The sequence below is a fragment of the Protomyctophum parallelum genome, assembly GCF_964188405.1.
Source record: "Protomyctophum parallelum genome assembly, chromosome: 22".
Classification (NCBI taxonomy): Eukaryota; Metazoa; Chordata; class Actinopteri; order Myctophiformes; family Myctophidae; genus Protomyctophum; species Protomyctophum parallelum.
Window position 1 is genome coordinate 8493756 of NC_139714.1, and position 22995 is coordinate 8516750.

General features: G+C 43.3%; 2 protein-coding genes across 2 annotated transcripts in view; one reads left to right on the forward strand and one right to left on the reverse strand.

Moving 5' to 3' along the window:
* phf21b (PHD finger protein 21B) overlaps window positions 1-22995 on the forward strand; it is a gene marked incomplete at both ends in the record, with an annotated part of 123838 nt that overhangs the window by 88060 nt on the left and 12783 nt on the right. Inside the window, one exon of the mRNA XM_083758035.1 lies at window positions 21591-21683. Coding sequence (XP_083614161.1) covers window positions 21591-21683 — 93 coding nt within the window. The remainder of the gene's footprint in view (window positions 1-21590; window positions 21684-22995) is intronic.
* LOC310853470 (rho GTPase-activating protein 8-like) overlaps window positions 1-22995 on the reverse strand; it is a 109873-nt gene that overhangs the window by 36235 nt on the left and 50643 nt on the right. The window lies entirely within an intron of this gene.

Below are 22995 nucleotides of genomic sequence, written 5' to 3' on the forward strand. Positions count from 1 at the left end.
CCGCTGCAGTGCACGGCGACTAGAGTACACGCACGGTGCACTTTGTAGATCTGCTATTCTTTCAACTAACGACATCCCCAAAAGCGCAGGACAATTAAGGGTTAAAGTGGTTCAATATATTAACCCATTCTGACCCGAGATCAGATTCATACGAGGTTTCCCACTGGACACACACAGGTCTGATTAACCCATTCTGACCTGAGATCAGATTCTAGAAATGTCAGTCGTTTTTTCAAAAAATAGCAGACCTACAAGCTCGTATCGCGCCACTCGGTGGCGCGATATGAGCTTGTAGATCTGCTATTTTTCAATAGCTAAAGCATAACATGATGCTAACACCAAAATGGGTTCCCGTTCAGAATGGATTAAAACACCGAATGACTGTTAAAATAACACAACTTATTTGCATGCACACTGTATGTATATAGGCTATACAGTTCTTCATTTACAGTTATGCCATCCTCATATATCCAACAGATCTAGCCTATTATAACAGTACACTGTTATACTGTGTACATTCTCAGATCAAAATACCCTAACCTTGTTTTCTACACTTGTTTTCTACAGCAAACTAGCCATAGTTTGATTGCACCCACTCATTTCCGCATGTAATCACGTTCATACTTTTTATGTCCAGCTTTGTATAATGGGTCAATCATCTCCAGTAGAAATGTGATCTAATCACCCCATAGTAGGGTAGCTTGCTGCCAGTGCCATGATGTGCGTTAGCCAGGAGCCAGCCTCCTTATAATAACACTTTCTTTGGTTTGTGAGATGTGTATAGGCTAAAGCTATTTATAGGGGGCTGTGTGTGTGGATCGTGTAGTTATCATTAATTTTTCACTGAAGGCTCCGGAGTCCAGAACATTGGAGGGATGTTGTTCAGTGAAAGTGGTGGTATTTATTATAGGGGCTTGTTTGTTTGTGTGTCCCTCGACGGGACGGGAGCGGGGTAGGTTGTGGTGGGCCGGTCTGGGCCAAATGTGCGCGAAAATGTCAGGGCTGAAGACAGACAGACAGACAGACACAGACACAGAGACAGAGACAGACACAGAGACAGACACAGACACAGACAGCTAGCCCTTACTGGCACTGGCAGTTCTGAGTTACCACCACTACTACTACTACTGAGTGCGTACGTGTATAACTTATTGTTAGACTAGATCTCCACATGACAATTAACGCGTCACAGTCAGCTGGTAGATCAGCTTTTTTCAGCATGCAACCAAGTGTAAAATCAGGCATTATCAAGGCACGCCAAAATCAACTGTAGATTTAGTCGACAAAAAATCTCACAAAATGTAGTCGACTAAAACCAGACTACTAAAACATTTCTGGTGACTAAAATATTACAAAAGAAAAAAAAAAAGAAAAAAGAAAACGACACGGAATGGAATTTTATTAAAAAGGACTGTGACTAAACCAAAATTAAAATTTGCCGTCAAAAATCAACACTGTGTGGTATGTATATACGATTCACATACGTGGCATTTGCGGAAAGCGGCTGCTTCGTATAATGAGCGTGAAAGTGCGGTATTCAGTAAGGACTTCATTAGCCCTCCTTTCCTCTCACTCCTCTCAACAACAGCCAGAGCAATAATCACATTGTCTCTCGTCTCCGCGACGCTCGATTCATCACAGTTACGAGGCCTGTTTCATTATTGCACTACTCGGGTCCCTCGGTTGAGAATCTGGGCCGGGTGGAAACCTTGTATGTCCGTCCCCCCCACCCCCCCTCCCCCCAAGAAAAGAGCGTTACTTTTTCAGGAAATGGAGAAAAAGAAAAAACAAAAGAGCCTGTGTTTCAGTGGGCCCAATTGTACTAGTGTCTAGTCGACGAGTTCTTGTTAATACTTTTTTTTAAACACAGACACACCAAACCACTTTCAAATTATTTCGGGCATGTCATTGTGGACGACGGACATCTTCCGAAATCGTGAAAACCTTTCGGAAAATAGCGAAAACAGTCGATCTACAAGCTCATACGGTAGCTTGTTTTGAGCTACTTTTTTTGTGCTACTTTTGCATCATGTACAACAAAGCAGGGGATTCATTTTCAACACCCCCCCATCCCCCCCCACCCCCCCATAAGTAAAAAATATAGCGATACAAGGTTTCTGCCCGACGGCCGTGACTGTCTCCTGCCTCTGCATGGCTCTGCTCTGTATTCAGCACCATCTCCTCCATCAGCACGCCGGTTGGATTAGACCTTCTTCACACCCGGCCCAGGCAGCCTGCACACTATTACAGTAATTGCATGGGGCCCCTCGGAGAGAGAGAGAGAGGAGAGCCCTGCACCGACGGCCTGCAGCAGGGCTCTGTGCCTTATGACTTCCTATCTGACTCTCTCTCTATGTCTGTCTGTCTGTCTGTCCGTCCGTCCAAGCTGCACTTTCTCCATAAGAACTACTACACCGATATATATATATATATATATATGTATGTATGGTATGTGTGTGTACAGTAGGGCTGTCACGATTACACATTTAAGTTGGTGTTTAATTGTCACTGAAAATTGTGATTAACATTATTCCAACAAACGTTGGAATAATGTTAATTGAAAAAAAAAAAAAAAAAAACCTGTTTGTTACAAAGTAACTTATAAATTAAGTTTTCAATTGTAGCGGAGTAAAAGTATATTCTTTGCCTCTGAGATGTAGTGGACCAGAAGTAAAAAAGTATTGGAAATACTCAAGTAAAGTACAAATACCTCAAAAATGTACTCAAGTACAGTACTCGAGCACATGTACTCTCCACCACTGCTCCGCTTCTGCACTGCAGCAAGTTGTTCCCCATCCATCCTCGCTCCCGCCGCTCCCTCCCTCCCTCCCTGGTTGGAATGGAGAACAGGTCCGGGGGGCCAGTGCGCGGTAGAAACGGGAGAAACAGACGTGGCGTGCGATAAAGCTGCCATGTTTCATCAATGTGTCACTTTGGAGAAGCACAGGGCTCGCTCTCAACTCCTTCCACGTCATCTGGACTGAATCACGCACACACACACACACGCAGGCACGCTCTCTCTCACACACACACACACGCTCTGTCTCTCTCATCCTTTCCTCTCCACACTCAACCACCCAATGCCCCCCCCCCCTTCTGTTATCAGCTGTCAGGAGAGAGAGAGAGAGAGAGAGAGAGAGAGAGAGAGAGAGTGAGAGAGAGAGAGTGTGGGGGGGAGGGTCATATAGGGATTGTTTTACTGCCCTTTATAGCGGTATTGTTTCGGGGGGAGTGAGGATGCTCTCTCACCCAGCTGCTTTGCTGCTGAGCAATAAAACTATACAAAACAACAAGACCCAAGGTCTCCACTACGTTGTTCCCCTGACTAACAATCACGACCAATCAAGACGCTCGCTAGGTTTCCGGGGCGAGGTGATTCAAATCATTGTCACCATTTCAAACTTCGCCTCGATAACGATTAATGAACGTATTTTTTTTTTTTGTACGCCACCACTGTACAACAAAAGTATAACACGGGGTTAAGTGGTTGATCAGACTGATCGATTTAGCCGATTATTGACGAGTGAGAAATGAAATAAAAACCTGCGTCTCGATTATTCGATTGACCTACATGACATGAGCAAGATTAACTCAGTTATTGGTTCTGAATATCGGTTTTGATTAAAAAAAAAAAGAAAAGAAAAGGAAATCAAAGATGCTTTTTCTTAGCGGCCGCCCTTCTCTAGTGAGGAGAGAGATAGGAGGAAGGAGGGGGGTTGGGGGTAGTGTGTGTATGGGGGGGGGGGGGGGGGGGGGAGGCTATACAGGTCCTTCAGTCCACCTGGACACTAATTTGGGGATCGATAATGAGCTGTAATTGGATTGCGGCGTTGCATGGGTGCGCACATTATGGCCACATTGTTTCAGAGGGTTTGCTTTTTTCTGCTAGTGAACTCCGCTTTGCCTTTTACAAGTGGCACAGGCTGTTTGTGGGGGGGGGCCCCGGGCTCTGTTTCGCCTCTCAATGAGGCTCTCTCTGTCTCTCTCTCTCTCTCTGTCTCTCTCTCTCTCTCTCTCTGTCTCTCTTGTGGAAGCAGCAGGGCTGCATGCCTGGCCAGGCCGTGGCCTGGCAACCAGTATAGCTCTCTCTCCTCATGGGTTTCATGGTTAAGATCCAGGACCGCCCAACCAGGACCAGCCCACATATAGGCTGCACACAAAACTGCAGTGGTGGCGAACGTACTCAAATGTTTTTTGTTTTTGTTTTTTTTACTTAAGTAAAATGTATCAATACTGCAATATTGAAATACTCTGTTACAAGTAAAAGTCTGGAATTCAAAATGTACTTGAGTAAAAGGACATCAAATTATGCAGAAATTCCAAATGTCAAATGTCTGAAAATCTTTTGAACATAGAATACATAATGGAATACGAGCTCACAATGCGTCGTGAGCTTGTAGATATTCTAATTGCCGAATTGGTTAATTTATGTTTTGTAAAGATAATCAAAATCTACAAAGTAACTATTAACTAAAGTTGTAGTACAATATTTGTCTCTGAGATGTAGTGGAGTAGAAGTATTGCAGTATTGCAAATTGGAATTACTCAAGTAAAGTACAAAATAAATACCTCAAAATTGTACTTAAGTACAGTACTTGAGTACTTAGTACAAAGTATCTTTTGGAAATAGCAGATTTACAAGCTCAATGCGTCGCAACCCAACACATTCTGAGCTTGTAGGTCGGCAATTTCAAATAGTATAGCCTACATATTAGGCCTGAAGGTGTTTTTTAATATTAATCAAAATCAACAAAGCAACTAGTGACTAAAGTTTCCAAATAATTGTAGTGGAGTAAAAGTATGACGTTTGCAGTTCTGACCACCTTCTAGTAGCAAATCGCTGAGTATAGGGAAAAAAACAGTATCAGAGAAACAAGTGCAGGGGAGAGGGAACCCTATTGAAACCTTTTGAGATTTGAACTGTGCTTCAACTCCTAGCCTCCACCATTTTATGACTCTCCATCCCGCCACTTTCCAATGTATTCTTAAGCTGTCGAACAAAAAGCCTGATTTATATACTTTGTCGTAAGACAGTGTTACAGTACGTGCAGAAAACAGCCGATTTCTAGATTGCGTTATTTTCATTTAGCATACAGTAAGCTCAGTAGAAGGTAGACTTTAGTGTAAACCCAGATTCATACTTTGCTGTGCTGTGCGGTGGTATCATGCAACGAAAATAGGAAGTCTACATACTGTACTCAGCGCATCACCTCCATGGTGCGTTGTGAGCTTGTAGATCGGCTATTTTGGGGGGGGGGGGGGGACTTGTTGACGGCGTCGTAAATGCCTGATTTTACTCTTGGTTGCAAAGCTCAGAACGCGTCACATTGCAACACGCTGTGAGCTTGTAGATCTGCTATTTTCAGAGCGCAACATCCGAGCACAACCAAACATGAAATGACTTGTATTGTCTTTTAGTTCTACTGGAGCTCTTCTCCTTCCTCCCTATAACCCATTCTGACCTGAGATCAGATTCATACGAGGTTTCCGCCGGACACACACTGGTCTGATTAACCCATTCTGACCTGAGATCAGATTCTAAAAAAGTCAGTCGCTCTTCGATTTTTCAAAAATAGCAGACCTACAAGCTCGTATCGCGCCACTCGGTGGCGCGATATGAGCTTGTAGATCTGCTATTTTTAAATAGCTAAAGCACGACATGATGCCAACACCAAAATGGGTGCCCGGTCAGAATGGGATAATTTTAGTCTAGTTTTTGACTAAATTGTCTATATTTAGTCATCGCGGCATTTTTCCGCCATACTTTTAAGTCGACAAAATCAACACTGACTGCAGTTATTTCAACCCAATAAGAATAAGTGCTTTTTACAACTCTGTGCCTATAGGGGCCCATTGTCTCATAATCAGCCTCCATCGAGGTCAAACAGATCTACATAATTACTGTCGATGTTTGCCATATACAGTAGGTCATAGCGTCCTGGCTGGGTGACATATTTATTCAGAGTTGTGGACTTGGAGGGTTGTTCATTTGTTAGATTTGTAAAAAAAAAAAACATGCACGGCATTAACCCATTCTGACCTGAGATCAGATTCATACGAGGTTTCCACTGGACACACACTGGTCTGATGAACCCATTTCTGACCTGAGATCAGATTTTAAAAATGTCAGTCGTTCTTCGCTTTTTCAAAAATAGCAGACCTACAAGCTCGTAGCGCGCCACTCGGTGGCGCGCTATGAGCTTGTAGATCTGCTATTTTTCAATAGCTAAAGCACGACATGATGCCAACACCAAAATGGGTTCCTGTTCAGAATGGATTAAACCAGTGGAGTATGAATGGCACTACAAACTGAATATGAGATCAAAGCCATCTGGGAGCAGTGAGACTTAAACTGAGAGCGTTCTGCATGTTGTGACTACATTGTAGCCTATGCGTGTGTGCTATTGATCAATATGTACGTTCAATAGGCTGCAAGAGTTAATCAGTTAACTATATAGTCGATTGAATCCAATTAAAAAAATACATTATTTTCATTAATTTAAAAAAAAACAATAGCAGATCTAGAAGCTCACATCTGCTATTTTGGCTCTTCTTGAAGATATTAACCAATGCTTACTCAATAATAACACAAGGTCTCCACCCGACAGCGACGCCATGTGTGGAGGACAGTGTTGATTTGGTCTTTTAGCCGAGGCAAACCAAATAAAAACCAAGCCATGATGACGAAGACTAAGAATATTGACACTTCCTTCCACAGATACAAACTGTACTAAAATGTTAGGGAGGGAAGAGTGGAGAAGAGATCCAGTAAAACAGAAACACCGGCCAAGTTTATGTATGGTTGCGCTCAGGTGTCTGAAAATAGCAGATCTACAAGCTCACACGTGGTGTCGAGCATGTCGGTTGGCTATTTTCAGAATGCAACCAAGTGTAAAATCAGGCAGTCGACCAAATCAACTGTAGAGTTAGTCGACTAAACTCTTTGCACTGCACTAACTAACACTGCACTAATGCAGTACTAAAACATTTCAGATGACTTAAAATATGACTAAAGCTAAATCAAAAGTTTGCTGTCAAAATCAACACTGGTGGAGGGGACTGTATGTTCCCCATAGTGTCCCCAGATGCAGCACGCTGGACTTGGCAGGGAGTGGCCACATGTGGAAGGGGTGGGCTGCACGGGGGGTGGGTGGGTGGGTGGGTACCCCTCTGGGGAGATAGCTCGCCTCGAACTGCTTTGCTGGCAGGAAATTAAACTAGATGGGCGCCGTGCCCGCAGATAGGCCCACATGGGTATAGGCGGTCCACCTGAGCGCGGCTCACTGACGAATGTGCGCGGGGGCTGTATGTGCGGAGTGGTAGTGGAAGGCAAAACTGACATTTACTCAACTACTGTATACTTAACTTAAGTACAATGTTGTAGGAGATGATTTCAACGTTGAGGTGTGACAATACAATCAATTATAATCTTTAGTTTATACAATTATTATTGCAAAACATACATTACACACTACTTCGCTATTTGACAAATGCCAATCTGCAAGCTCACGATGCCGCCGCGTTACTTGCGACACGAGTGACCTTGTAGATTTACATTTGAAGATTTTTGAGTACTCTACAAGTCTACATTGGTACTGTATATCCAATGTAGAGTAACAACACTTTTGAACCTTTACTCAAGTAAAAGAATAAAAAAGAAAAGAAAAGTACAAGTCAGAGTACGCCTTCCAGTACGGCGCGCGTGCACACGCGGTGATCCTGACAGCTAGCACTAATAGGTTCCCGCGCTGTACCCAGGCTCAGCGCGAAGCTAATTAAATGGCAGACGGCAGACCGGAGGGACGCGGCGGCGAGGGGGTTAAGGGAGAGAAAAGTTGTCTTAATTTCTCCATTCCTCCTGGGTCAGCGTATGAGACGTAATGGATTTCTCACGTTTGCAAGAGAGAGAGAGAGAGAGAGAGAGAGAGAGAGAGAGAGAGAGAGAGAACCACCATGACATCCAATCTCACGGAGAACATGTCTCTATGCTAATAACAGCCATGATGCAGAGCTAAGCTAAAACACCCTCTACTTATTATATTATACTTATATATATATATATATATATATATATATATAAACCTATATATCCCACAGAGAGAGCGTTTTGAAATAACAGCACATTTTAGAAACCATGTTCAAGGGAAGGGATGCTCCTTTAAAAAAATGGCTTGTTTACATTAATGTGCAAAAGTCTAAAGGCAGCCATAGTGCGCTGTGGGCCACCCCGTCTGTCGTCGTCCCCCCCCCCCCCCCCCGCCACTGATTTACAGCCACGGTGTGATCACATTACCCTGCAATATCCATACTTCCCTGGCAGGAGCTCCATGAGCATGAATGAAATTAAAAGCTACATACATGGGAGAGAGGAAGATGGAGAGAATGTGTAAGCATGCGCCGTGCAGCTGAGCACACATGACATAATAAAATAAATGTACCGGCATATTGTTTTGCCAGGTGCAGCATCCTCTAGTGGCGGCTCCGGGAATAACAGCCAGGGGAGCTTTTCAGGGTAAAGCGGGGAGCTTCAGCACCCATATTCTGGGGGGAACATTTTGACAAAAATAAAAAATAATAATTTTTAATAATACATTTTTGGCTATTTTAGGTGTAGAGCGAAACCAAGCGGTCAAAGTACAGTTGTAACTAACTCACGTTCCACTTCTCTCAGACTAGAGGGTTTGTTTAACGTATGCAAGTCCATTGGTCTAAAATATTTTATATAATAAATACCACAATGAATACAAACAACACTGAAACAAATAATAAGAAAAAGGAAAAAAGAAACCACTAGAAATATATAATGACCAATATAAAACTATCATGATGTTTTTTTATGATTAATTTCATTTAGTTTTTATTGTCTTTTATTTATTTATTTATTTATGTCATTGTCATTTTAATTGCAACATTATCAGGGAGTGACACGCAGCAAAGGGCGGCGGGATCGGGAGTCGAACCCGCAACGCGATTAGCAGCCTATAGGTGCCCGGACCGCTAGGCCAAGCCCGGGCCAATTGTAGCATTTTTTAGACCAAATTACTTCTATACTGTACATGAAAGCCTGTGCTGCCTCTCTTCCTCGGTAATGGCCTGTGGTGGGCAGAGACAGACCGTGTTTAACACCTCTGTTGATTTGTTCCACTCTAAACTAGGTCTCGGCCACGGCCACGGCCGCCGCCTCTCTCTCTCTCTCTCTCTCTTGCAATCCAAGATGCAGGTATAAATAAATTATAGATTTGGCATGCAAGAGCGATCCCGCAGCACACATGACAATAAAACACCTCGTAGCTGCCCAATCCATGGCCGCAAGTGTTTACGTTACAACGCATAAGGAGACACATCACACACACATACACACACACACACACACACACACACACACACACACACACACACACACACACACACACTAAAGGCACCACGCCCACGCCTCCCCCCCCCCTCCCCTCTCATTTAGTTTCTGCACGGGGAAAAAAAAGCCTCAGTGGCGATTTCTGCATTTGTAACTCAGATTGTAACAAATGGACCCAAATCGTTCGGTGTACACTATGAGGTGGTCGCAGACCTCAGAGGTCTGGGTGGATTATGGCGATGTATAAGTTCAGCCATATATTATGGGGGTCCGTCTGACTGTTGAGATATTTTTTTATTTAAGTAGAGATGCACCATATTGAAATTATGACCGATCTCTGTGAACTCGGTGAACAGTGGTAGAGAATGGCTGATGTAGGGAGACCCGGGTTTGGATCCCGGGTACATACAGTATATAGGCCATAAAAGCTTCAGTGCTCGGCTTAGCTTTCCTGGCTGGCTGTTTGCTAACATTGTAGCAATGTGCATTCAGAGTAATATGGAGCTGCCTTCAGTGTGCAACCCTGCACGCAACAATGACAGAAAGATGGGAGATTCAGCCAATGGCAGGTGATGTCTGTAAATAGACAGACAGACAGACAGACAGACAGACAGGGATCATCTTGGCAGACTTGGCCAGTAGAAACCTTGTATCTCCATTAATTGTTTGTTTCTTCTAGGGATGGGCGATGACATCTCTGGCCGATATCGATATCCAATATAATTAATTGGTGTTATTATTATTATAAACCAATGTCGACTCAGTCTGTATTAAAAAAAGAATAATAGTAACTGTGCCCATTCTGAAAAAGGCATATAAACACTGAAATAGTGCTTCTTTATTCCAAAACTAGGGATACAGCGTTGTTGAAATGTTGGCCCATATCTCAACAGCTTGAAGGTAGTATTTTTTATTAATGTTCCAACTTGTTGACCCTTTTGAAAGCTTCCCCGGAAAACATCTACAGTCTTCATCATCACAAAAGGCTTTTTCAGGCTTTTATTCGATACCGATATGATGACCGATTAATTACCCGTCCCTAGTTCCTACGTCATGTAATAGCCTACTTGTAGATCTGCTATTCTCACAATTTCAGAACATTTTCGCGCTCTTTCCTGGAAAAGTTATCTTTTTTTACATATGAGGTTTCTACCCGGCAACACAAATTGGAGCGTTGTTGGTCTGATAACAGGAAGTGTCCTGTGGATCTGTCTCCATTTGGTGCCATGCACGACACCAGAGCTGCCAGAAGGGGACTAACGTGTGTGTGTGTGTGTGCGCGCACGCGCGTGTGCGTACATATGCGTCACACATGCGTGTGTGTGTGTGTGTGTGTACTGGAATTTGAGGACCAAATTTCCCAACAAGTATAGTAGAATTTGAGAAATAGACATTGCAAGGACAATTTCCATGGTTCCTCGTGAGAAAAACGGTTGTGGTTAGCAAGATTGGAGAGTTATAGGCTTATATATACTCCAGGACACGATTCAGGTTGGGATTATAGGATTAGGCAGGTGAGAGGTCAGATTTAGGGGTTTTGGGGTTGGATTTTTGCCAGATTCGTTGCAAAAATAGCAATTTCGGGGGACAGAAAGAGCATTAGGCTAAAAGGATAACACAATAGTGGTCCTATCATGTACCATATATATATATATATATATAAGGTAGGGTTAAAGTGGATAAACTGATGCTAGGGTCTATAGGGGCCCCATTCCAGTATATCGTCTCTGTGGGGTGGACTACACATCCAAAACTCTTACTTTTCAAGATTCAAATTCAAAGTAGCAGATCTGCAAGCTCAAAATGTGTTGCTTTGCGCCTGCTTCGAGCATGTAGATCTACTACTTATGATGCTTTTGTGTGACGCTGTAGTATGACCAAGTAGGCCATTCATTTCAGAATGAAAGGAAAAAAACACCAAAAGTTAGAATATGGAGTTAACCCATTTAGGCCTGACCTCGAAATTAAAAAAAAAATCTTCTAAATCCTCCAGTTTTCTGAAATAAATATTTTCACGATTTTTCAAAAATAGCAGATCTAGATCTGCTATTTTTCAATAGCTAAATTATAACATATTGTTTAAAACACCAAAAGGGGTTCCCGCCCAAGGTTTCTGCCCGTCAGCTAACGCTAGCATCAGCAAGCCGTTTGTCGCGAAGTGATGGAGCGGTCTATATTTGGTTCTGAGCATCGTGCTCAAACGCTAACATTGATCTTCTACACGTAACTGTTTTACAAACACAGTATTGCATGACAGACACACGTGCATGTGTGTGTGTGTGTGTGTGTGTGTTTGTGTGTGTCGGGTGTGTCCTTCCATCGAGACAGCTCGGGAGGGTGATTTCACTCACTGGGGGTGGTCTTTTTGGGGGTGGAATTAATCACAGCTTGGCGCCGCAACAAAATATAAGTGTGTGAGAGAATGATGATGGCGTGCTAAGCCTTTCATCCAAGGAGAACTGAGAGGGGGGGGGGCTTTCTCAAGGATGATACACATCGTTGTTGTTGTTGGGGCGGAAACCATGTATCGCCATCATTTCAACTTTTGTGATTTGTGTCTGTGAAGTACTGCCTTACTTTTTTTTTTTTTAAGATATATTTTTCTGCGTTTGATAGTATACACTACAGTATAGAGATGGGGAGTGACACGGCTGTTCATCTCTCTCTCTCTCGGCTAAGGGGTCCTTGGCCCTGAAAATAAATTCTGACTCCTACTTGAAAGTTTTGGTACATACAAGGTTTTTCCACCCCAATCCATGGCAGCTCAGCTCTTCCTCTAAAGCCCCCCCCCCATGCTTCTCTCACTCTTGCAGAGTATGCATTTCCTATCCTCCTTGCCTCTCCCTCTCTCTTCCCCACAGTGAGTAACAGTGATGACAGCACACAAATGATAACAAACACAGACTTGGTACTGGAGACAAGCCGCTAGCCCCGGATCCAATAAGGAGGAGTAGATATACCACTCTTCTTCTATAATCCCCTCTATCTCCTCCCTCCCCCTCCACCTCTATCTCTCTCTCTCTCTCTCCCCCTCCACCTCTCTCTCTCTCTCTCCCCCTGCCCCTTGACTGGTTATTTTCCCTCTAGGAGGGAAGAGTGTAGACAAACTGGGCTTTTTCTGGGGGAATATTTATACGAGACCTATATTTTATGAGTAAACAAACAACTTATTGACAACAATTGTAGCGTCGTGCCAAGCCTTTGAGTGCCATCTCTCTGACTTTGATATGATAATGTCCCGTGTTGGTGAAATTCACTATGTGCCAAGAAATGAATGTGGTTTTGTCAAACAAAAAGACACGAACAGAACCGAAGAACAAAGGCTGCAATCATTATCCCTTCTCAAATATATTTCTTTTTTTGTCTGTCAATCTAATCATATATTTCTTTTTTGTCTGTCAATCTAATTCTGGTCCCGTCACTCATTGACTTTGCTAGTCTCCCATTGGAACCAATGGAGATAACTAGTACTAAAATGTATGCAGGACAGGTTTCCAAAAAACAACCTACTGTATGTGTACGATGTACAAGCTCACAACGTGAGTTTGAGACCAAACTTGGGTCATGGTGCAATATCTTTATGAAGGCAAATTCCTTCTTGCACGGCACAGCCTCTCTCGACACATTTCGCTCACCATCTCTCGATAAATACACCACGTCTCTGTGTGTCTGTATACGTGTTTACATCTAAATGCGCGTAACTCGAGAACCGTTCACTCCACCGACTTCAAATTCGACACGCGTGTTCCACACAGGGACCGCATGCAATTCTGACGGAGCATTAGACTAGTGTCTGCTCCCGTGCTCGCGGTTATGGTTAGGTTTAGGGGATGAAGTGGGTTGTCGTTTGTCGGACCAATGACTAGTCTGAACAACGCCACAGGGAGCGCAGTGCCCGGTGTCCAGTCGCTCAACGGGTGATGCATGGATCTCCAACTTCCATCGTTACCGACTCGGTGCTCTACCGGGCACCGGTCTAGTGAATTATAAATATTCAACTGAAATACAATGTGTCACTATGAAGTTAACTAGAGTGCAATAACCCAGTCTGACCCGAGATCAGATTCACACGAGGTTTCCACTGGACACACACTGGTCTGATTAACCCATTCTGACCCGAGATCAGATTCTAAAAATGTCAGTCGTTTTTTTTAGATTTTTCAAAAATAGCAGACCTACAAGCTCGTATCGCGCCACTCGGTGGCGCGATATGAGCTTGTAGATCTGCTATTTTTCAATAGCTAAAGCATAACATGATGCCGACACCAAAATGGGTGCCCGGTCAGAATGGGATAACAGACTTACCAAACACCGCGTCTCTTACAGTGTCAATTTTGGTGACTAAAAAGACGAAAAGAATAAGATTTTTACATTTAGTTGACTAGATTAAGACTTCAGATGACTATAAAACTAAATGGCGTGCTATTAACACTGGTCTACTATAATATCGTCATAATAATCTTACTGTTCTATACTTCTTAAAATGTGTTCATTTCAATGTTATTTAACATTGCCGACACCCAAACCGTATATGCAGTCATGTTTAACTTTGAAAGAGCATAATGATTATGTGCTTTCTTTGTTCACAGAATCAACAGTGTATATGTGCAATATTTCGGCAAGGTAGCTATAAAGGTAGCAACACAAGCCAATGTTCTACCAAAGGTCAAACCTAGCTTTAAAGAGGAGACTTCTACAGACTCATAATATTGTGGCTGTCGGGCAAACCTAGTCCAAAAATACAATAGAGGGTATGCGCATGCTTAAAGTGAATGGCACATCGAGTGGCAAAGCAACATGCAAAGTGAGTTTAACATTGTTTAACTTTGTTTAATGCAATCAGATATGACTTTTCTGTGTGGATGTATGGGCTGTCAAGGCCAGAAAGTAGTTTTTTGCCACTCAGTTGGCCTTCCTGCATAACTTCCTGGTTTGATGATGATGTCACACTACTGTATATGGAGACCATATACAGTAGTAGGAGGAGGAGTGGGAGTGAAACAGTGTGAAACAGCAAATCATAGTCATCTCATACTTTAAATGTTTTGGTTTTAGTCTTGTTTTAGTCGACTAAATATCATACGATTTTACATTTTAGATCTACAGTTGATTTTGTCAACAAAAATGTATTTCGGTGAGCCTTGATGGCATCGCAGTTGCACGCAGAAAATAGCCTACTACAAGAACAACAAGCTCACAGCGTGTAGCTGCTCAAAAGATTTCGTACACATTGACACAACTGAAGTCCACATCGACGTGCATGAATCAACGACAGACACTTGGTCACATCTTGGCCCTGTGCAAACTGTGGGTGTGGTCGGGTTCCCACACTCGCTCCCCTTGTACTCGGTGTTGGAAGAAGTACTAACATTTCTTTACTTACGTAAAAGTTTTAATACCACAATAGCCAGTATTTTAAATTGACTTGAGTAAAAGTACTACAAATAAAATGACTCATTATGCACAGGTACAAGTTCCCAAATGTACACAATCCTTGTGCGACGCATTGAGAGCGTAGATTGGCCATTTTCAAATAGCCAAATAGGGCTCAAGTGGTTAATGCATGTTTTCTAAATCTACAATGTACAGTAAGTGATTAGTAACTCAAGATCCCTAACCCCTAAGTAAAACAAAGAATGCCTCAAAATTGAGTAAATTAAGTACAGTACCTGAGAAATGTACTTAGTATACTTTACACCACTGCTTGTACTCTGCTGGGGGAGAAAAGCCCTCTAAGCCGAGCCAACAGTGGAATGGTCCAAAAATATAAAGCCGCCAGTTGTTTTGGGACTGAGCTTGTGTGTGTGTGTGTGTGTGTGTGGGGGGGGGGGGGGGGGGGGGGCAGGTTGCACTGCAAGACCTGCAATACAACAGTCAGGGATGTGGAGTTAACTTTTAGGCGAAAAGCGCTTTAGGCGAAAAGCGCACACACACATTGGAAAAAGACCTCTGGTAGGAGCACATTTAGTTTTCTTTATTGATTTAGTTCATATTAAAAGGAAAAAGAAACCCTGGTGTAGAGGATCCTATAGCGTTCTTCTCACGTGACCTCCCCAACACACATGCATGTGCAGTGTGCTGTGTGTACACGAACATATACACGTATGTGTACACTGTACACACGGATATACAGTACATGTACATACACACACACACAAATATATTGCTGTTGGGCAGAAAACGTTGCAATATTTATTGATTTTTTCCGTAAATGAATGCCCTGCTCCATCATGCGATTGTGTCGCACAAAAGTAGTGAAAATCTGCAGATCTGCATTCACGGTTGAAAGGTGTACAAATAAATATGGTTTATCATTCGATTTTGTATTATCAGTATCATATACCGTATTTCATTTGGCCATGGACACACACACACACACACACACACACACACACACACACACACACACACACACACACACACACACACACACACACACACACACACACACACACACACACACACACACACACACACACACACACACACACACACACACACACACACACACACACACACACACACACACACACACACACACAAATTGAGGTGAAGAGGTGTTCTTGTTTTCCATTCGTGTCTCTCCAAGCAGCAACACGCGGGCAGCAGCCAACAAGTAAAAAAGAAAAACAGAGGGTGTTGCATGGAAAAAGGACGCCCCCCCCCCCCTTGTCACCCTCCTAGTTAAATGATTGTTAAATACCTGCATTAAGGCTACTTAATTTACAAGAAGTCTACACAATTAGAGCATGTAAAATAATTATCATTTTGATCAATGTTTTCCTAATCTCTCCTATGGTGCCACATCAATACAGCATGGGAATGTGGGCAAAATCCTATCCAATGACAGATAACAAAATATTATTTAGTTTTAGGCTAAATGTCATCAAATGGTGGTCCGTGGCATTAAATGCAGAATAAATAATGGGCCTTGATATGAAAAGGGTTGGAAACCACTGTTTAGCCACTGAGTAGAAGTAAAGAAAAAAAAAAAAAAAAAAAAAAAAGTAAACAGAAACATTTGGTCACGTAAAGTAAATGTACTGCAGCAATGCACTTAACCACTAAAACTCAGCATCCTTATTGTGGGGAAGGCTTTTGCAGAAAATAGCAGGTCGCAGCAAACGTGTGGAGGGCAGCGATCCAGGAATCCAGAGTTGGTGTTGGCTAGACCTCACTCTCGCAGCAACTAACTATGGGGTTTAAGTAGTTCATAAGGTACTTTCCCCTTACACAGGGAAGCTGGGTGTTCCCAGTTGGCAGCAGACACTGATGAAGGCTTGCTGGATAGCCTAAATGTCTGTCCATTTACAGTATGATGTAAAGAATAAAACAGTTAAAATGCAGTCTTGATGTGTGAGAACAGTGAGACCCTTTACCTTTATTATACCCAGCTGGAACAACCCACCGATAAAAACTAAATAAAAACTAAGCTAAGAGGTAACTTGGAACGGAAGAGTTTTCGGGAAGCGAGGAGGGAGTCTATCAGAGTTAATGCTGTCATCACTAGTGCATCACTATTAAGCACTTTCTTGGCGGATGTTGACAGACACTATTATTTTCGCAAGAAGGAAATGAATTCAAAACAAGATGAGGGGGGGGTTAGGAACAGGAAATAGCTAGTCCAAGGTTGCTGCGCTCACGCTTCAAGAGCAGGCCTAAGTGAAGGTGCTTAGGTTTGAAAATAAGAGGCAGCAATTACTAAAATGAATGCCCTCACAGTTCAAGAATTTTCATCTCGGCTGTTGCCATGGGAACAGGCCTTCACACACCCCCCCCCCCCACCGGGTTCGCTGTTCTTTCTCTCTCCAGCACAATGGAAACGAAAGGGATTTCACACAGCTAGCAGAAAAGCAGGAAGCCATTAAGTTAAGGACGAAAACTTGACCAAATGAAGAGCCTCGGCTCGAATTACGTCGTCAATGAAGTATTTTGGAGCAGATGAGTGTGCGGGTTCTTTTCTCCCTTTCTGATTGAACCCAGCACCTCTGCTAAGTGATGTGCGTATTTAATTAGTTTTTTTTTAGGACGAAAACTTTACCATCGGTGACCAGTTTTCCAAACGCTTCCTTCTACCTCTTCAGAGAGTAAGGCGTTTAATCTTAAAAACAAATAAATAGCATTCAAAAAAGGAAGAAGAGCAGAATTGGCTGTAAGGACAGGTGGTGTGTGGAAGTTTTGTTAACAAAATAAATCATGCGTTAATTGATTGCTACTGTATGATCGCTATAAGGAATAATATACCGATGAGTTATTTGAACAATGAACAGTGATGACCATCATTGTGCATCTTGGCCATTGTACAGCCAAAACCTTGCGACAGTATTCATCTTTGCAAATAGAATAGGTTATTTCATGTGTTCACTTCTACAGTGTCTTTCATAATGTCGGCCATTTTGTTGTGTTGTCCTTTGCAAAAGGGTTATTGGACACACGGCTAGTTACTGACGGCGTGACCTTGTCCGAGCCAGACTACACGTCAGAACAATAATAGATATGGTCTGGACATTAGCTCTGTAAACACCACTGTCTCATAATCCTCACGCCAAACAGGAGCCCTTCCTCTATCTCTTCACCACCCCCCCCCCGCCCCATTTCACTGCAGGCGGGGAGTGAGAAAACCTCCTCGGGTATTGACTTTTCCGTCAATATCTGCGGGTCATGCAGCCAATTCTGCCAAGGCGAGGCTTTGTTTTCAGAGGGGAACGAGCGGCCGTGTGAAATTGTATAATTCACAGACCCCCGTGGCAGTCAGAAACAAGCCCCCGGGGAACTTTATATTCTTCACACAGAGTGCGCAAGTCATACTGTACTGTGGTTATTCTGTGGACTCTAATCTGTTCATCAGAACCTACATGGTTGGCTGAGCCTGATTTAGTATAGGGGAGTAGTGATTTTTTATTTAGTTTTAGTCATAGTCCTTTGAATAAAATGATCTTAGTCATCTAAACTGTTTTAGTGGTAGTCTAGTTTAAAAAAAAATTGTCATAGTTTTAGACAACATAATACGTTCCGACATACTGTATTCTCTCAGTGAGGATTTCCAGGCGAAGGTTTAATTATTAACCAAGAACGCTGGCACTGCATTTAATGAGAGGCTTCCTTCTGGTTTTGAGGTTCATAACGCAATGGCTTCAGTCAAAGAAATATACGCGCGCGCACAGTCACAGAGGCGCCTTAGTCTAACTGTAATGTAATATGGCCTCAGCTTTTTTGAGAGACTGTCTGAACAGTGATTTCGATGACGTGTGACGGCACACCATTATGCGCGCACGTCGCAGCATTAACAGCGCGATTGTTATTCTTAGACGCGAGCCGTCCTCCTCTTCCCTTCCGTCGGAGGCCGTCTCCAGGTCTACCGGTGCACTGTAGACGGTGTTCGCAGGCAGACATTCAGATTATTTTAAGACACCGGTGCTTAAGTGAGGCAGGGCAGTGATGAGATAGGAAAAGATATGGTGGAGTGGAGGGGTGAGACACATGGGAGAGTGCAGGGATAAGGTCAGTCAGTGCATTTACTACTCGATCCAACAGACTATACCATTATAGAAAAGCTCACTTCTTACGTTAACACACACACGCTGGCATGATGCCCATATTCAAACTAATGAGGCACCTGCCTCCTCAATACGTGATACTGCACCCAGTAGGGCCCAGTCTAGAACAATGATTCACAAGGCGACCACTTGCACCTCTCGTATCTGTCAAAGGCAGCTAAATTGTTAAATCCACAACAAAACTATCCAAAGTCATCACCTTACTCCCCTTGGGGTGATAATTTGAAAACTCATGATACTGTACACTTTGCAAAATAACAACATCACATACAATCAAAAAATACTAGCATTACAAAGGATTAGGCTAGTAGACCAAATCATAGAAATAATAATAAATATAAATGATTGTACTAAACCAAACCAAACCAATGATTACTGTACATGGATTTAATTTAATTAATTATGCATAGTTAATGCTATGATTCTTAAGTGATACTTTAGGCTGGATTGGATAAACTTGTGCGTCATACCCTATTTCAACGGCAAATGAATGACCGATGCAACTGTAATCATGTAAGTTCTGACTGCCCGTAGAAATAACGATGTCAGTCAGTGTTTCTCAAGCGGGGGTTAGGACCCTGAAAGTCAGCTGTCAAAAGTGGAAACTTAAATAGAATAATGTCATATTTAATAACTGGCCACGTCGACTTCAAGGTTAATACAAAATGTGTGTCTCAACGGGAAGCCAGTTGAGAGCCATTATCCTTGACCCCTATCCGTTAATCACTCTATACAGCTAATGACGCTTTCTGGTCTTTAGCTTACCGTGGAATTAAGTTAGTCTGAAACGTGAAAAGTGTTCCTAATAGATCGAAAATAAAAATTGAATTGAAAATATTTGTATTCTGAAAAGCTGTGCCCAATCAGATGTTTTGTATGCTGGTCTTGGATCAGATCCTCCTCCCCCGCATTTGATCTCCCTTTTCAGCTCAATGGAGAGCGAGCAGCAGCAGATAGAGGGACTAGATTGCCCGGCTATCCTCCAAAGAAAAAAGCTTTTTCCATCAATAACATGTAGAGAATCAAGAGTGCATTAAGTCTAGCATGTCAGTCTGCGATGCCGTACGCCAGTGGTTTTCGACCCTTTTCATGTCAAGGCCCATTATTTATTCCTCATTTGAGCCACGGACCAATCATTTGATGAGATTTAGCCTCTCAGACCCAAAACTAAAGACTATTTTGTTTTCGTTGGATAAGATTTTGCCCACAATTCCATGCTGTATTGATTGGTTGGTACCATTAGGAGAGATAACAGGCAAACGTTGATCAAAATAAAAGAAAATCTACATTCTCTAATAGAGTCAAATTAAACCACTTGCGAGAGTAAAAATGAAACCAAATGGTCATTTTACACTCAAGAGGTAAAGATCTATAAGGGTCCAACTCTCCATCATTTAAGTTTAACCCATTCTGACCTGAGATCAGATTCATACGAGGTTTCCGCCGGACACACACTGGTCTGATGAACCCATTCTGACCTGAGATCAGATTCTAAAAATGTCAGTCGTTCTTCGATTCTTTTCAAAAATAGCTAAAGCATAACATGATGCTGACACCAAAATGGGTGCCCGGTCAGAATGGGTTAAGTTTAACTAGGGAGTGGGGACCACCTGGAACCCCCTCAAGGACCACTGGTGGTCCCCGGACCACTGGTTGAGAGCCACTGCTGTACACAGATGGAGTTCTGTTTGCTAATGGCATAGGTAGCTATAGCCTGCCATCCATGCTGTCCTGCTGAAAGCCAATTCACCATTATACCCTTTACACTTTGTTGTACTGCACGTGGAAATAGTAGAGGAAGCTGTGAGCTTGTAGATCTGCTATGTTTGCCGAATGTTCCGCACGTTCCTTTTACCCACATATTTTCCCGACACCTTGCAAAACAGTGTCTGGAAGCCTCGAGACCGAATCTCCACCGAGGAAAGCAACTTCTCCAATAATCCCTCCCTCGGCTAAAGTCACCTTCAGGCTAATCTGTTGCAGCAAGTGCTGGGACGGCTGCTGTGACTTGCAACGCTGGCTATTGTTGTCACAGTCAGTCAGTCACCATTCAGCACTCAGCTCTTCTTTCTCTATGTGGAGCTGTGTGTGTGTGTGTGTGTGTGTGTGTGTGTGTGTGTGTGTGTGTGTGTGTGTGTGTATGTATGTATGTATGTACGTGTATTTACGTACATCGCTGCAACACCTAAAGTGGCCAGTAGAGCGATGTGTGTCGACGGGAGGGTGGAAGAATTTACACTGTGAGAGGAAGTACGCCGGAGTGGAAGGCACGTATACGTCACGCTGCCACTCGAGTGATTACTGGCCAAGATTACTGGCCAACACAGCGCATGCTCTCTGTGACGCACGCTCATGCTTCTGCGGGGCTTCGCAAGGAAGCACATACGCTCCACAGCCCGAATGGGGCGTCTACCTATACTGTACATGTCTATGGACCTGGGCACCGTATATGGTGCCCTACACACTGATGGTGCCCCGACACGCTGACGGGAAATGCTCGATTCCACATTTAACTGCGACCTTCAGTCGCAATTACGTAAATGCACTTGGGTTTCTTTCCACCACTGCTTTCAGACAAGCGTGGCGGCCTGGCCCTGGCGGCGGGGGGCGTGGGTAGACAGACGCACAAGGTGGCTTTCATTTGGTGTAACCTTTTCCCTCCCCTGTGCCTCTTTCAGATGCTTGGAACCCTCACAGCAGTGCCCATTAAGGTGCCTCAAGTCAGCTCCCTGCACAGGCTTGCAGGACAAGCACCGACCGTGCTACCTCAGGTACCCAATGTCACACACACACACACACACAAAACGGTTTGTCGAATGCCTTTTTTTCCACTGACAAAAACTAGGCTACAAAATAAATCTATCTATGACGACTAAAGCTATGACTAAATATACTGACAATTTCGTCAACAAATAAAAACTAGACTAGGGATTAGCGGAGAAGAACTTCCAGTAGAACTAAAAGACGAGTCATAGTATGTTTGGTTGCGCTCGGGGAAGAACGACTGACGTAGAAGACACTTTTAGAATCTGATCTCAGGTCAGAATGGAAAACTGTCAGGATGTAGAAGAATTTTTTTAGAATCTGATCTCAGGTCAGAATGGGCTAGACGGTAAACATGCGGCCCATTGGGCAAGAGCCTATATCACCGGTTTCCGTAGCGTGAGGTGGCTTGACGTACATGTACTGTACTGTACTGTACTGTACTGTACTGTACAGTACAGTACATCCACCAGCCATGTAGACGAGTACTGTACACCCTCTGGACGTGGCGACGCTAGTGTATGTCGCAGAAACGTTCACTTGTAGTGGAGTAGTAGTATTTGCCCAGGAGTATGTATATTTATACTTTGACTCGGGTACTGGGGGTTCGGTGTACTTTGTCCTCCACACCACCATACCATACCACTTTGTCCATAATCCCCCTTCAAGGAGCAAACCTTGAAGGATTTTCCATGTCTGAACATGACTCCCAACGCCACCCTCCCCCTCCCTCCCTCCCTCAACAATGGAGGAAGAACTCAGCAAAGCGATGGAAAACTCCCTGGGTTTATGTTCCCAGTGGCCGTGGCTCATTAAACTGCTGTGATGATGATGATAATGAGGATGGTCCAACAGGGAGTTGGGGTTGAGGGAAAAGTCTGCAGCCTGGGTTCGTTTAGTCTGGGACGATCGCTGAGCCCAGTGTTGATTTCGCCGACTGAAACTATGTCGAAAAATGTTCGTCGACTACCATTTTTCACTGAATAAAAGCAACAAAAAAAGGTAAAAAACCAAATAAACATAAGATATGATGACTAAAATTAAGACTAAATATATTGACAACTTTGTCGAGACTAGACTAAAATGTTAGGGAGGGTTCTAGTGGAGGAGGGATCCAAGGCCGGACAAAATACATGACAGAATAGACTGTAGATTTAGTCAACTAAAATCTTATATTTTATCCACAAAAAACTACAACCTTTCAGTAAAAACTAACACTGCACTGGGCCAGGCAGTATAAAGCAGAGGTTCTCAAACTTTTCCATCTCAAGGACGCCCCAAAAGTGATATGTAGCCTATTTGGCCGTGGCCCTCCATCTC